The sequence below is a fragment of the Saccopteryx leptura genome, chromosome 6, assembly GCF_036850995.1.
Source record: "Saccopteryx leptura isolate mSacLep1 chromosome 6, mSacLep1_pri_phased_curated, whole genome shotgun sequence".
Taxonomy (NCBI): Eukaryota; Metazoa; Chordata; class Mammalia; order Chiroptera; family Emballonuridae; genus Saccopteryx; species Saccopteryx leptura.
In genome coordinates this window covers 102,122,261-102,138,273 of record NC_089508.1, presented here as the reverse complement: position 1 = coordinate 102,138,273, position 16,013 = coordinate 102,122,261, and the positions used below count along the sequence as shown (strand labels likewise).

The 16,013-nt window shown below is 41.7% G+C and overlaps 1 protein-coding gene across 3 annotated transcripts in view; it reads left to right on the top strand.

The window, feature by feature from the left end:
• The window catches only part of HEATR5A (HEAT repeat containing 5A), a 134,556-nt gene extending 126,646 nt beyond the window's left edge, over window positions 1–7,910 (top strand). For all 3 annotated transcript variants that reach the window (XM_066344151.1, XM_066344152.1, XM_066344150.1), the window contains 3 exons: window positions 2,782–2,936; window positions 5,306–5,519; window positions 5,829–7,910. In XM_066344151.1, coding sequence (XP_066200248.1) covers window positions 2,782–2,936; window positions 5,306–5,519; window positions 5,829–6,136 — 677 coding nt within the window. In that variant the 3' untranslated portion in view covers window positions 6,137–7,910. The remainder of the gene's footprint in view (window positions 1–2,781; window positions 2,937–5,305; window positions 5,520–5,828) is intronic.
• Window positions 7,911–16,013: the final 8,103 nt, after the last annotated feature.

Sequence of the window (16,013 nt, the reverse complement as noted above, 5' to 3'; positions counted from 1 at the left end):
CAACTCCTGGACTTTTTTCTATTATTTTAATATGCTTTTTATATTTATAGACCTTGTGACTAGCTGAATCTTAGTGCCAACGAGTGCTAGCACATTGTAAATTTTTTTAAACATTGTGGAATGAATGTTATCAAAATTTCTCCCCCATATATTAAATGTATACTTTATTTTCAAAAGTAACAATCCATTCTGTGTTTTTGTTTGTTTTGTTTTTAGAGAGAGAGGAAGGGAAGGAGAGAATGATTTGTTATTCCACTTATTTTTGTCTTCATTCATTGATTCTTTGATTTTTTTTCCATTGATTGATTCTTATATGTGCCCTGACAGGATCGAACCCACAACCTTAGCATATCAGGACAGTGCTCTAACCAACTGAGATACCAGTCAGGGCACCAACCCATTCTCATACAAGTTAATGGGTTGAATTTGCCACTCTTTTCCAAATAATGATGTTTTTTACAGCAGCATCATTAAAATTATTTAATGAGAGTTTGACTTTGTAAAATGAATTCTATCAGCTCTGGCCAGATAGCTTAGTTGAGCATCATTCTGACACACAAAGGTTTCAAGTTCAATCCACAGTCAGGGCACATACAAGAACCAAACAGTGAATACATAAATAAGTAATTGGTGGTGAAGTGAAACAAAAGTTGTGCCTTTTGGAATATTGATTTTTAAGTTGATTATTAAGAGACAAATTACCTGCCCTGGCCAGATGATAGCTCAGTTGGTTACAGCATTGTTCCAAAGCACAAAGGTTGCTGGTTCGATTCCTGGTCAGGGCACATACAGGATCAGATCGACATACCTCTCTCTCTCTCTCTTTTTTCTCTCTCTTTCTCTCCCTCATCCTGTCCCCCTTTCCACTCTCACCAAAATCAGTAAATTTAAGGCCTGACCTGTGATAGCGCAGTGGATAAAGCATCAACCTGGAACGCTGAGGTCATCAGTTTGAAACCCTGCAATTGTCTGGTCAAGGCACATATGGGAGTTGATGCTTCCTGCTCCTCCCCCCTTTCTCCCTCTCTCTCTCTCTCTCTCCTTTCTAAAATGAATAAAAAAATTTTTTTAATAAATTTTTTTAATTGTTTTTAAAGAAAAACAAATTACCTATGAATGGCTCATTCTCGCTTTTGAAATCTAAGATCGCATCCCCCTCTTTCTTCTTTGTCAAAAATGTCATATGTACTCAGTTTTGTCTCAGTGTCTACTTTTTAGCCCCCAACAGTGGTCTGTGCAGGTATTTTCAGGTTTTCTCTACTATTAAAAAATGGTGGCCTGACCTGTGGTGGCGCAGTGGATAAAGCATCGACCTGGAATGCTGAGGTCGCCAGTTCAAAACCCTGGGCTTGCCTGGTCAAGGCACATATGGGAGTTGATGCATCCTGCTCCTCCCCCTTCACTCTCTTTCTTTCTCTCTCTCTCTCTCCTCTCTATAAAAATGAATAAATAAAATCTTTAAAAAAAATGGTATAACCTGACCTGTGGTGGTGCAATGGATTAAAGCATCAACCTGGAATGTGGAATGCTGAGGTTGCCGGTTCGAAACCCTGGGCTTGCCTGGTCAAGGCACATATGGGAGTTGATGCTTCCTCCTCCTCTCTCTCTCTCTCTCTCTCTCTCTCTTTCTCTCTCTCTTTCTCTATCTCCTCTCTAAAAATGGAATAAAGTCTTTTAAAAAAATGGTATATATAGCAAAGTACTAAGGTATCTTCACTTGACACATGTCTTATCAAAATGTAAATACATTAGCCCTGGCCAGTTAGCTCAGTTGGTTAGAGTGCTGTCCCGAAACACCAAGGTTGTGGGTTCAATCCGCAGTCAGGGCACACACAGGAAGCCACCCATGAATGCATAATTAAGTGGAACAACAAATGAATGTTTGCTTCTGTCTCTCTGTGCCCCCTTCCTCTCTCTCTCTTTAAAATCAATAAATTAAATATTTTTTAAATTATTAAAATATAAAACTTTAAACTTAACAAATAAAAAACAAGTACTTTTGGCCTGACCGGGCGGTGGCTCAGTGGATAGAGCGTCGGACTGGGGTGCCGAGGACCCAGGTTTGAGACCCCGAGGTCGCCAGCTTGAGCACAGGCTCATCTGGTTTGAGCAAAGCTCGCCAGCTTGGAGCCAAGGTCGCTGGCTCGAGCAAGGGGTTACTCGGTCTGCTGTAGCCCCATGGTGAAGGCACATATGAGAAAACAATCAGTGAACAACTAAGGTGTCGCAAGGCGCAATGAAAAGCTAATGTTTAATGCTTCTCATCTCTCTGTTCCTGTCTGTCTGTCCCTGTCTATCCCTCTCTCTGACTCTCTGTCTCGGGGTTGGGGGGGCAAATACTTTTGTATTGCTTCACAATAAAAATAGTAATACAATGGCTAATACACCTTGAATATTACATATAACATATTATTCTACTGCTTACATGGATTGACTCATTTAACAAGTACTGCTGTTACTCCCAATTTACCAATGAGAAAGATGAAGACAATGTTAGATGTTCAAGATCACAGTAAATGTATATTCCTAGTAAATATGTATGTACTGATGTCTTTACCTGTGAAGATTATAATTATATTGATAATTCTTAGCTCTAGGATTACTTATAATGTACATTTTTAAACCTACAACATTTGCCAGGCATCTTAAAGTCAATCAGTGTTTACTATCTATAGCTGTTGTATGCACAAAAGAAATTATTACCACCAAACTAGAGACAGCTTCACACAGTAAGTATGGAAGTATTAGGTTCTGTCTCTCATAGCTCATTTTTCTCTTTAGTGGATGGAACACACCAAGAACTTGATGAAGTCAGTCTACTGACCGCTATCACAGTATTTATTTTGTCTACCAGTCCAGAAGTAACAATCATCCCATGCCTTCAGAAGCGCTGTATTGAGAAATTTAAGGTTACTCTTGAGATTAAAGATCCTATGGTAAGTGTCTTTAGTAGAGAGATGTTTGTAATAGGAATGTGTTCAGACTTTTGCAAAACTATTCTTTGTGATTTTTGTTGGTTCTAACAAGAAGAAATAGACTAAGATATTATTATCATTGTTGAAGATTTTAGAGAGAGAGAGAACCATTCATCTGTTGTTACACTTAGCTCTACTTAGTTGCACATGCATCGGTTGCTTCCCCCAGGTGCCCTGATGAGGGATTCAGTCCTCAACCTTGGTTTTTCAGGACAGCACTCTGACCGATCTAACCAGCCAGCACCTATTTTGGGGGTCACAGAGCCAAATAATAATGATCTTATATTTATACTTTGGCTCTGAGGATAGAACATAGTTGGAGAAAGATGAAGAAAATATTTTTTAAAAATTAAATTTGAAATTGGAGCATCTTAAAATTGATACCGCTCTGGAATTTTTCAAGGGACATTTAGTAATTATACATTGTAGCTTATAGTGCAGGGGTCGGGAATCTATGGCTTGCGAGCCAGATGTGGCTCTTTTGATGGTTGCATCTGACTCATAGACAAATCTTTAATAAAAAAAATAATGTTAAAAATATAAAACATTCTTATGTATTATGATCCATTCATTTCCTACTGCTCATGTTCATGGTTGCGGGTGGCTGGAGCCAATCACAGCTGTTCTCCGGGACAACACCAAATTTTTATTGGATAATGCGTAACATACATGGGTTGTTGTATGGCTCTCACGGAATTACATTTTAAAATATGTGGCGTTGTGGCGTTTAGGGCTCTCTCAGCCAAAAAGGTTCTCAACCCCTGTTGTAGTGGGTTTCCTTTAGAAAATAAATAATTAAATTAGAAACAAAAAAAAAAAATAAGACTCCAGCACATGCATAGTATACGGTCATGAAATAATGGAACCCATTCCAAAGACAGTGCACACAAGTTGATTTCATTACTTTGTGATCCCTTCCTTTGCTGAATTAATTTTCTATTTATTTGTTTGTTTGTTTGTTTATGACAGGGGTGGGACAGAAGGACAGGAAGGGAGATAAAGATGAGAAGCATCAGTTCTTTGTTGCAGCACCTTTGTTGTTCATTGACTGCTTTCTCATAAGTGCTTTGAAGGGGGGGGAGTAGGGGCTACAGCAGAGCGAGTGAGCCCTTGGCTTAAGCCAGCGACCTTTGGGCTCAAGCCAGTGACCATGGAATCAAGTGTATGATCCTATGCTCAAGCCGGATATGCCCGCACACTCAAGCCTGTGACCTCAGTGTTTCAAACCTGGGTCTTCCACATCCCAGTTCAACACTCTAGCCACTGCGCCCCACCTGGTCAGTCTAATTTCCTCTTCCTTTATGTGCAACAAAATGAGTTTGTAGCACATGATCACAAATACTGTGACTTCTAAAATACAAGAACCAGATATTTTTTCTCAGAAAAAATTAATCATTCAAATACCATCACAATGTATTGAGTAAGGGATGACTTACGTACCATAAGTCCTCACTTAACATTGTTGATAGGTTCTGCAGCTATAAGTAAAATGACATATAAAGAAACCAATTTACCACAGAATAATTGATACAAAACGAGAGTTAAGTTTCTGAGGTATCTCATCAGTGTTATAACAAAAGGCATTATTTCAGGACCTGCTGTATTTGAAGAATAGTCATCTCCTTTTCTTCTGTTCTGTTTATTGCCTACAGCCTTGCAGGAGCTTCAGGCAGCAGTCTCAGAATGGTGGCTCTGGGATGACACATCATTAATATGGTCCACACATGGTTCCTTAAGACCATGACATCTGAATTTTAAATGTGTGTGATTCTTGTCTAAAATATTTTCTGAAGTCTCCAAAAATATTTTTCAAATTTCGGTGTTTTTGGTTTATTTTTGGTATTAGATTATAGAGGGGCACATGAGGGGAAAATGGAAACTAGAGAAAAGAACGAACACTAATCATACAAGCCCTGGCCGGTAGCTCGGTTGATTAGAGCGTTGTCCTTACATGCCAACGTTGTGGGTTCAGTCTCTGCTCAGGACATATACAAGACTCAACCAATGAATGTATAAATAAGTGACAATAAATCAGTGTTTCTCTCTCTCTCTCTTCTTTCCCCCATCCTCTCTATCTCTGAAAATTAGTTTAGGGGAAAAAACAACGAACCATGCAACAGAGAAGGCCCTTACCCTTTCCTAGCATGCCTGTGTTCCCTGTCCAGTGTCTCAGCCACTGATGTTAGCATGCATGTTTGAATACTTGTTATCACTTGGACTTCCAAAATTAAAGAAAATTTAGAAATAAAATTAAATGCCTTTTTAGGGACTTTTAAAATTTACTTTTTTAAATTTACAGTTCATACTATTTTTGTCTCTTACCTAATTAGGTTCAAATCAAGACCTATCAGCTCCTGCTTTCCATTTTTCAGTATCCGAATCCAGCTGTTTCCTACCCTTACATTTACTGTTTAGTATCCTTTATCATGGCAAAGCTACAGGACATAGGCAAGAAAAAACCCGAAGACACTACTGAGCTTCAGATCTTTCAGGAAGGCATAAAGGTCTTGGGAGCACTGGTGGCCGTTGCTGAGGAGCAGCACCGTAAGTGTCAGCGCGAACTTCAGACTGCAGCAGAATCTGTCCCAAATCAGAAACTTAATGTTATATGAAGTGTGAAATGTTCAGATAATTTTAAATGAATACATTTTAAAGATGTAATAGTCAATATTATATTCACAGGCAGGCAGTATTATGTTAATCCCAAGTAGTATTAATTTGGGAGAAGACCTAGGAAATTTTGTTTCCCCTTAAGTGGGGAGTTACGTGTGCAGATCTAGTGTGTTTGCTGCTCAGTGTAATAAACATGTCTGTCCCTGAGCCTAGGGCTTACTTCATCTGTTTACTTTCCAGGCTCCCAGCTGGTGGCCGGCCTTCTGCCCGTCCTCATTTCCTTCCTTTTGGATGAGAATGCTCTGGGTTCAGCAACTGCCATAATGAGAAATTTACATGACTTCGTTCTGCAGACTCTCATGCAGATTGGGCCTCAGTACTCATCCGTGTTTAAGAGTGTGATGGCTGCTTCCCCGGCCCTGAGAACACGCCTCGAGGCTGCTATCAAGGGCAATCAGGAAAGTGTCCGAGTTGGGACACCAACATCTAAACATACTAAGCACCTGGGAAAGAATTCCAGCATCCAGTTAAAGACCAGTTTCCTGTGATGTTGCTTTTTCTTTAGATTGATAAGCACCTTAATATGCTATTTGTTTATTTCCTTTCTTTGGGGACAAAAGTGACATTTTAGACAAGTCCACTTGGATGTCTGGTTGATTGTTTTATATAATTTAAATAACTGACTTTTCAAAGTAAGAGCAAACTTAACATTTTTGTGGGGTTTCTTTTCATTTAATAAAACAACCAAGGTCTATCAGATTTCTAACCAGGAATTTCCAGACAGTGCTAAAGCAGTGGCTCTCGGCCCCGGTCCACTGACAGCGGCTGAAGACCTGACCCTTCTAAACAGGCCACTGCTTTAAAAAGGAAATAGCTTTTTCTGACACTCCACACAAGCATGATATATTTAATATATGAAGACAGATTTAACTCTGTTGTAAATTATCTGCATATACATTGTATCCCAATTGGAAACTTAAAATTCTGCCTTATTCAGCAATTGTATTAAACTTTCTTGGATTTCTCAAACATAAATAATTGGAAAACTGTAGAGCCAGCAGTCACAGCTGTAGCAGCCATGCACATACAGGTTCTCATTAGATTCGGGCAGATGGTAAAGAAACAGTGGAGCCAAAAAATGGTGGGTCATTCCTTTATTAGAGTCTGGCACCGGCCAACGAAGAAACACACAGGGCTTCCAGAGCCACTGACACATTCTCCGGTTCCACAACCAGGAGAATCTTCTCCGGTTTCTCCTAGAATCAAAGGCCTCACCAGTCTCAGCAGAGCTCCCAAAGCCCCTCAGCTCTGGTCCCCATCTGCACACCTTCTCTTTCCCTGCACAAACTGGCTTCTTCAGCACCCTGCATTCTCTCCTCTCTCACTCTGCAAACATGGCTTCTTTCTGCCTTTTCTCCTCCTGTTCAAAACTTTCTGGCCAAAAACCTCTCCTCCAGCAAACATTAGCAAGACAATGGCCCTCCCCAAGCAGAAAGGTAATTTGCAATTTCAGATCACATACCTGGCGCTGCCCAGCACCATTTTTTAACACTAAAAGTGAGCAAACTCAAGAAATACAAATTTTACAAACTCATTTGCCCAACAAAACTATTAGGAAGCTTGGTTTAGAATCAGGCAATATGTAATTGTACAAATTAATTACAGCTTTACAATGTGACTTAAGACTTGGTGTCTATAAATATGGGTTTTTACCATCTTTTGATTTTGTTTGCATTGGGTTCAGAAAATACAAGTTTTACTCATTTTAAATAAAATAGGACAACTTCACTTCAGTTTTTCAAGTGGATTTTCTGTTACCTCTGTTTCTAACAATTTTGTTCATTTTCATTTGTGGCAAACATTCATACCAATCAGTTTAATATAGATCCATATCTAGATCAACTATGGGTTTATATAAATGTCAAGTCTAGTACAGCAAATTTAGATCAGTGAATACAGGTATGTTTTTTTTAACATAAAAACATTTTAATATAGAAAAATTAATGATAAAGGCATATTAGTTGAAAAATATTTTTTTAATTGTTGGTGATCATTGACTTCCTGCTTCAGTATTATTATACTCTGAATCAAGCACTATGTCAAAACAAAGCATTTCCCTGTTAAATATTAAAAGCCAGGGGACAGGGACATGTTCGGAATTGAGAAAACACTTTGAGTCAAGCAAGAGCAATGTGATATACTCTATTTTATTATATTTGTACGTAAATGCTCGTGTAAATTGTTCAGAATGAAAACATTTGACAAATTCTAGCACTACAATCAGTTCTTATAATTTACATAAATAAAAGCTAATTTTCTTTATTCTTGTATTTGAAATTATTTACCCACAAAAGAAGACTGGTTAATCTCCCTTCTCTGTAAGTTAGCCTTTTTTCTCAAAGGAGCCCTTTGGAGCATTTTTTTTTTTTTTTGTATTTTTCTGAAGCTAGAAACGGGGAGAGACAGTCAGACAGACTCCCACATGCGCCCAACCGGGATCCACCCGGCACGCCCACCAGGGGCGACCCTCTGCCACGACCAGAGCCACTTGAGCACTCTAGCGCCTGGGGCAGAGGCCAAGGAGCCATCCCCAGCGCCCGGGCCATCTTTGCTCCAATGGAGCCTTGGCTGCAGGAGGGGAAGAGAGAGACAGAGAGGAAGGAGGGGGGGGGGTGGAGAAGCAAATGGGCGTTTCTCCTATGTACCCTGGCCGGGAATTGAACCCGGGTCCCCCGCACGCCAGGCCGACACTCTACCGCTGAGCGAACCGGCCAGGGCCGGAGCATTTTTTGCAGTGGTTTGCATCCTCAGTCTTCCTGACTGTCTCTAGGAATTGGGGTGTATACTTACTGTTTGCTTCACCTGAAGGTCTTTCCCTCTGTCCTATCTGGCAGGCTCCCACCCACTTTACGCCTGGTTAAAATGTCTCCATGTCTCCCCCTCCCCTTGGTAATTCCTTTAACTTTTTTTTTTTTTTTTTTTTACAGAGACAGAGAGTCAGAGAGAGGGATAGATAGGGACAGACAGACAGGAACGGAGAGAGATGAGAAGCATCAATCATCAGTTTTTTTCGTTGCGACATCTTAGTTGTTCATTGATTGCTTTCTCATATGTGCCTTGACTGTGGGCCTTCAGCAGACCGAGTAACCCCTTGCTCAAGACAGCGACCTTGGGTCCAAGCTGGTGAGCTTTTTGCTCAAACCAGATGAGCCCATGCTCAAGCTGGCAACCTCGGGATCTCAAACATGGGTCCTCTGCATCCCAGTCCAATGCTCGATCCACTGCACCACTGCCTGGTCAGGCACCATACTAAAATTTAATGACACTTTTGGCCTCTCCCAGAAATGCAATCTGCAGTCAATCAGGAATCATCTAATCAGCACTAGTGAGAGGCCATCAGCCTGATAGGCCCCTACCATCCCTTTAAGGAAAGTCACCTTCCCACAACCAATCTACATTTTGCTAATGTAACGTTTTCTTCCCACTTCCTTCTGCTTATGAAGGTCATTTTGTATATCTTCTCAGAACTCCTTCCTACCTGCCAGATGGGATGCTACCTGATTCGTGACTTGTTAAATAAAGCTAATTAGATTTTTAAAATATACTCAGTTGAATTTTTTTAAATCAGTTTTTAAACATTAAGACTTCTACTCATTGGCCAATTGAAGGCCAATGGCTCATTTGGTTAGTGTCATCCCTATACACTAAGGTTGTGGATTCCATCCCTAAGTCACAGCTCATTCAAGAATCAACCAATGAATACATAAAAAAGTGGAACGACAAATCGATGTTTCTGTCCTTTCCTGTCTCTCTCTACACAATAAATAAAAATTTTAAGGCTCTGGCCAGATAGCTCAGTTGATTAAAGTGTTATCCCAGCAAGCCTGGGTTGCATGTTAAATGCCCAGTCAGGGCACATACAAGAAACAACCAATGATGGTATGAATAAGTGGAACAAGTTGATGTTTCTCCTCCCTCTCTCTATCAATAAAAGAATTTTTTTAAGTTGCTATATGAATGTTGCCTGACCAGGCGGTGATGCAGTTAATAGATCGTCAGGGATGCAGAGGACCCAGGTTTGAAACTTCGAGAGCGTGGGCTCATCTGGTTTGAGCAAGGCTCACCGGCTTGAGCCTAAGGTCACTGGCTTGACCAAAGGATCACTTGCTCTACTGAAGCCCCCTGTCAAGGCACATACGAGAAAGCAGTCAATGAACAACTAAGGTGCCACAACGAAGAATTGATGCTTCTCATCTCTCCCTTCCTGTCTGACTGTCCCTATCTGTCCCTCTCTCTGTCTCTGTCAAAAAAAAAAAAAAAAAAATTGCTATATGAATGTCAGCTGTTACAAAAAATTACGTCCAGTGTCATGGAATGAGGAACTTTGAGTTAGTCTCTAGCCTATAACCATTTGTGTTTTTTTAAATGAGAGGAAGGGAGAAAGACAGGACTCTGGCAGGAACCCCAACCAGGATCCTTCTGGCAACCCCTGTCTGGAACCAACGCTCAAACCAATTGAGCCACTGGCTATGGGAGAGGAAAAGAGAGAGAAAGGGGAGGGAGAGGGGAAGAGAATCAGATGGTCACTTCTCATGTGTGCTCTGGGAATGGAACCCCAGGACATCTGCATGCTGGGCCCATGCTCTATCCACTGAGCAAACCGGCCAGGGCTTATAGGCTTTTTAAAAATGTCCTGTAGGGCCTGACCAGGTGGTGGTGCAGTGGATAGTGCGTCAGACTGGGATGTGGAGGACCCATGTTCGAAACCCCAAGGTCGCCTGTTTGAGCACCAGGTTATCAGGCTTGAGCAAGGCACACTAGTTTGAACGAGGGGTCACTGGCTTGAGTGTGGGATCATAGATTTGACCACATGGTCGCTGACTTTAGCCCAAGGTCGCTGGCTTGAGCATGGGGTTACTTGCTCTGCTGTAGCTTCTTGGTCAAGGCACATATGAGAAAGCAATCACTGAACAACTAAGATGCTACAAGGAAGAATTGATGCTTCTCATCTCCGTTCCTGTCTGTCTGACTCTGTCTCTGTCAAAAATAAATTAATTAATAAAAATGTAACTGATTTTGAAGAGAAAATTCCCCCTTATGTCATCATAAAGAATTCTGTCTTTTTATTATATTAGTTTGTATTACTAGAAAAGGAATTCAATCCTCAAGCTGATAAACTATGATAATGTTAATTCAGAACTGACAATATATTAAATTCTATACTAATGCCTACCAGGCAGTGACACAGTGGATAGATCATTGGCCTTGGGACATTGAAGACCCAGGTTCAAAACCCCAAAGTCTCTGCCTTGAGCCAAAGGTCACTGACAAGCAAGGGGTCACTGCCTCGGCTGGAGCCCCGTGATCAAGGCACGGATGAGAAGCAACCAATGAACAACTAAGGTGCTACAACTATGAGTTGCTGCTTCTCATCTCCCTTCCTGTCCCTGTCTCTCTCTCTCTCTCTCTCTCTCTCTCTCTCTCTCTCTCTCTCACACACACACACACACACACACACACACACACAAAACCCCCAAAAAACCTAAAGTTAAAATGTTGAATAGTTTCTGGGCAATTTAATGACTGCATTTCCTTAAATTACAGCAGTGGTTCTCAAACTTTTTGAAGTCGGGCCGCATTTAAAATCCTACAAATAGGCCCTGGCCGGTTGGCTCAGCAGTAGAGCGTCGGCCTGGTGTGCAGGAGTCCCGGGTTCGATTCCCGGCCAGGGCACACAGGAGAAGCGCCAATCTGCTTCTCCACCCCTCCCCCTCTCCTTCCTCTTTGTCTCTCTTTTCCCCTCCCGCAGCCAAGGCTCCATTGGAACAAAGATGGCCCGGGTGCTGAGGATGGCTCTATGGCCTCTGCCTCAGGTGCTAGACTAACTAGCTCTGGTCACAACAGAGCGACGCCCCGGGTGGGCAGAGCATTGCCCCCTGGTGGGCATGCCGGGTGGATCCTGGTCGGGCGCATGCGGGAGTTTGTCTGACTGCCTCCCCGTTTCCAGCTTCGGAAAAATGAAAAAAATAAAAAATAATAAAATAAAATAAAATCCTACAAATAAGTGTAGGCGCACTATATACAAATTTTTTATTTATTTATTTATTCATTTTAGAGAGGAGAGAGAAAGGGAGAGAGAGAGGCAGAGAGGGAGAGAGAGAGGAGAGAGAGACATGAGAGAGAAGGTGGGGAGGAGCTGGAAGCATCAACTCCCATATGTGCGTTGACCAGGCAAGCCCAGGGTTTCGAACCGGTGACCTCAGCATTTCCAGGTCGACGTTTTATCCACTGCGCCACCACAGGTCAGGCCCAAATTTCTGAGAAATATAATAATTAAGTCAAATATTAAAGAAAAAAATATAAAGCCCAAGCATGCTTTTATGGTAATTAAATGGAATAAATATGACATTTATTCTGACATTAAAAACATTTTTATGTTACATTTTTTGAGTTATGCTTTTTAGAATTCATAAAAAGGGGGTTAATAAAAAAATGACAAAAAAGTTATCTTTTTATATATATAGATACATTCTTAGTAAGATTTAGTAAATTCGGCAGGTCCCAGCACGAATGTGTCAAGCTTTTTCATTCTTGTGTTTATGAGAAACATGAGCCTGATGTGTTCTAGCAATTTCTTCAATGTTTGGGCATATATTTGAAAGGCAAACTCTCATTTCCTCATCAATACATTGAAGAATTCTTCTCTTTTTACTCTTAATTGTGTTGAGGATAGAAAATCCTAATTCACATAAATAGGATGTTGAAAATTGTAGTAAAATGTTCAAAACTTTTTAAAATATTGCCACATATTCTTTTATAGAAATCCAAAAGGCTTCGAGAGACAAATCCTTATGTTTAATCATCAATCCAAAACCCCCACCATACATATCATCTTAACTTTACACCAAACAAAGGATAGAAGAAACTTGCCTCCAGTCTTTCCGGGGAACATGGGGGGTAGTGTAAACAATCCAGCACCACAGCTTAACAGCCTTTTGCAACCTAATCAGGCAAGTGAGCTGGGAGGTTGGGCAGACTGTCAGTTTACAGTCAATTTCCCACACCTCTGTCCCCCCAAAATCTAAACTCAAAAAACCATGTTGGTTTTTTGGTCCCCAACAGGCACATATTTCTCTGGAATAACATAGGGCACGCCTGGAAATCTAGGGCGCACCAGTGCACCCTGGCGCACGCTTTGAGAACCATTGCATTAAGGCAACAGCCCTAAAGCTTCAATAGCCTGCCTATGTTTTTCCAAAGTCCCTTAACATATCATGTATAATTGTAAGGTTAAAGGAATGACATATATTGCATTTTCTCCATCTATTGAATGCACTTTGCTCTTTACAAATAACTTCTTAACCCTTGCAAGACCTCAATTTACTGAGAGAAATTTATCTTCATATTTTCTAACAATATAGTCATTCAACTGCCAGCCAACTGACAGTGATCAGTTGTCCATTCAACTGCCAGATAATGAGTTGTGCCCAGTCTGCTTTTGTATACCTGTCTGATTAACTAATGTCTGGGCTTTTAGCTTTGGGGAAATGGGATATTGTGTTGTGATAGAAAGCTGGAATATATCCAGTACAGACCACAAATACAATGCGAGCTAGCTTCCTTTAATTGTATTTCTATTTGTTTAGGACACTATGGGGAGCATTAAAAAATGATGATTTCACAGAATCAACTCATAGTTGCTTCTCATCTGTACCTTGACCAGGCAAGACCTGGGTTTTGAACCAGCAACCCCAGCATTCCAGGTCAATGTTTTATCCACTGCACCACTACATATGAGACAGCAAGAGGATTTTTGTTAGAGCTATTATTGTAGGTAGTGCAAGTGGTCTCAGAATGAAAACTTGCATGTATAAGCAAACTGAGGCTCTCTGCTGAACATGAGGCCTTTAAACCCAGTGTTTCTCTGTTGGTTACTTATTTCTGATCTTCACTAAAAAACCTTTGGGACTTGTATGTTTAACCAAATGCTAGAGCAGGGGTCCCCAAACTTTTTACACAGGGGGCCAGTTCACTGTCCCTCAGACCGTTGGAGGGCTGGACTATAAAAAAAACTATAAACAAATCCTTGTGCACACTGCACATACCTTATTTTAAAGTAAAAAACGAAAACGGGAACAAATACAATATTTAAAATAAAGAACAAGTGAATTTAAATCAACAAACTGACCAGTATTTCTAATGGGAACTATGCTCCTCTCACTGACCACCAATGAAAGAGGTGCCCTTTCCAGAAGTCCGCGGGGGCCAGATAAATGGCCTCAGGGGGCCGCATGTGGCCCGCGGGGGCCGTAGTTTGGGGACCCCTGTGCTAGAGGAGTGTGAGCTACTCCCTGAATTGAGTGTGACTAGCATTTCCTTACCCTTTCCTTTCCAGTAGTGTCAAGGACTAGAAACCCATCATTAGGCCTCTTTTTACGCACAGAAGCTTACTAAAACTTTATTTAAATTATGTACAGGCATTTGTTTCAGAGTCAACAGACCTACTGAGTTATTATCAAGTAAGAAGCAATGGAGCAGGCCACTTCCTGTTCTCCAGTCAGCTGTATTGTTACTCGGCTATTTGATACATTTTTATTGTAGATGCTATTTTTATTATTAATGTTACCATTCTGATTTCTCAATGTTGTATCAAAAAGTTTGTGAAGTTTTCTTCTCTATGAAGGCAATGTTTCCTTAGTTTCTTTATTTATTTTAGAGAAGAGGAACATCTATTTATTGTTCCACCTATTTATGCATTCATTGGTTGGTTATTCTATATAGAGAGAATTTTTTTTTTTTTTTTTAGTGAAGGAGGGAGAGAAAGGGAACAGACAAGGACAGACAGGAAGGGAGAGAGATGAGAAGCATCAACTCACAGTTGTGGCACTTGAGTTGTTCATTGATTGCTTCTCATATGTACCTTGACCAGGGACTTCCAGCTGAGCCATGACCCCTTGCGCAAGCCAGTGACCTTGGGCTTCAAGCCAGCGACCTTTGGGCTCAAGCCAGCGACCATGGGGTCATGTCTATTGATGACGCTCAAGCCAGCAACCTCAAGGTTTCAAACCTGGATCCTCAGCAGTCCAGGTCAATGCTCCATCCATTGTGCCACTGGTTGATTCTTGTATGTGCCTTGACCAGAGATCAAACCTGCAAGCTTGGAGCAACAAAATGATGCTCTAACCAACTGTACCGTGCCATGGTTACATTTTAAACATACTGTAGTACTGGAACTTCCAGAAATCAGCCTAGAACCTATACCTGGGTAAACACATGTCTAAACCATTTAGACCAGTTTATCTTATTTTAAAAGAGTATAGGCCCTGGCCAATTGGCTTAACGGTAGAGCGTCGGCCCGGTGTGAAAGTCCTGGGTTCGATTCCCTAGCCAGGGCACACAGGAGGAATGCCCATCTGCTTCTCTATCTCTCCCCGCCCCCTCCCCCCCCCCCCCGCCCCAGCAGCCAAGGCTCCATGAGAACAAAGTTGGCCCGGGCTCTGAGGATGGCTGCATGGCCTCTGCCTCAGGTGCTAGAATGATTCCGGCTGCAATGGAGCAAAGGCCCAGATGGGCAGAGCATCGCTCCCCAGTGGGCATGTCAGGTGGATCCCGGTCGGGCGCATGCGGGAGTCTGTCTGACTGCCTCCCCGTTTCTAACTTCGGAAAAATATAAAAAATAAATAAAGTGTAAGTTTCCATACTCTTCTCAAAAACCTTTCTAGCATATCTCTTTAGGGGCTTTCATAATTGTCTTTTCTGTGCCTAGTAAAGTGCCTATTTGTCAATGGTTTCTATTTCTTTTTTCTTTTTTTCCAAGTGAGAGGAGAAGAGATATAGAGACAGACTCCACAAGCACCCCGACCGAGATCCACCTGGCAACTTCATCTGGGGCCAATGCTCTGCCCAACTGGTGTCATGCTTACAACTCAGCTATTTTTAGCACCTGAGGGGGTGGCTCCACAGAGCCATTCTCAGTGCCCAGGGCCAATGTGCTCAAACCAGTTGAGCCATGGCTGCAGGAAGAAAAGAGAGAGAAAGAGAGAGAAGGGGAAGATGGAGGGATAAAAAGCAGATGTTCACATCTCCTGTGTGCCCTGATGGGGAATCAAACCCAGAATATCCACAGGACAGGCAGATGGTTTACCACTGAGCCAAACAGCCAGGGCCCTCTCAATGGTTTCTTAGGTATGACATTTAAAGCACAAGCGACAAAAGAAAAAGTAGGTAAAGTGAACTTCATTAAAATAAAAAACTTTGGGCCTGACCAGGTGGTGGCGCAGTGGATAGAGCACCAAACAGGGATGTGAAGAACCCAGGTTCGAGACCCTGAGGTCGCCAGCTTGAGCGCAGGCTCATCTGGTTTGAGTGGGGCTCACCAGCTTGGACCCAAGGTCGCTGGCTCAAGCAAGGGGTTACTCGGTTTGC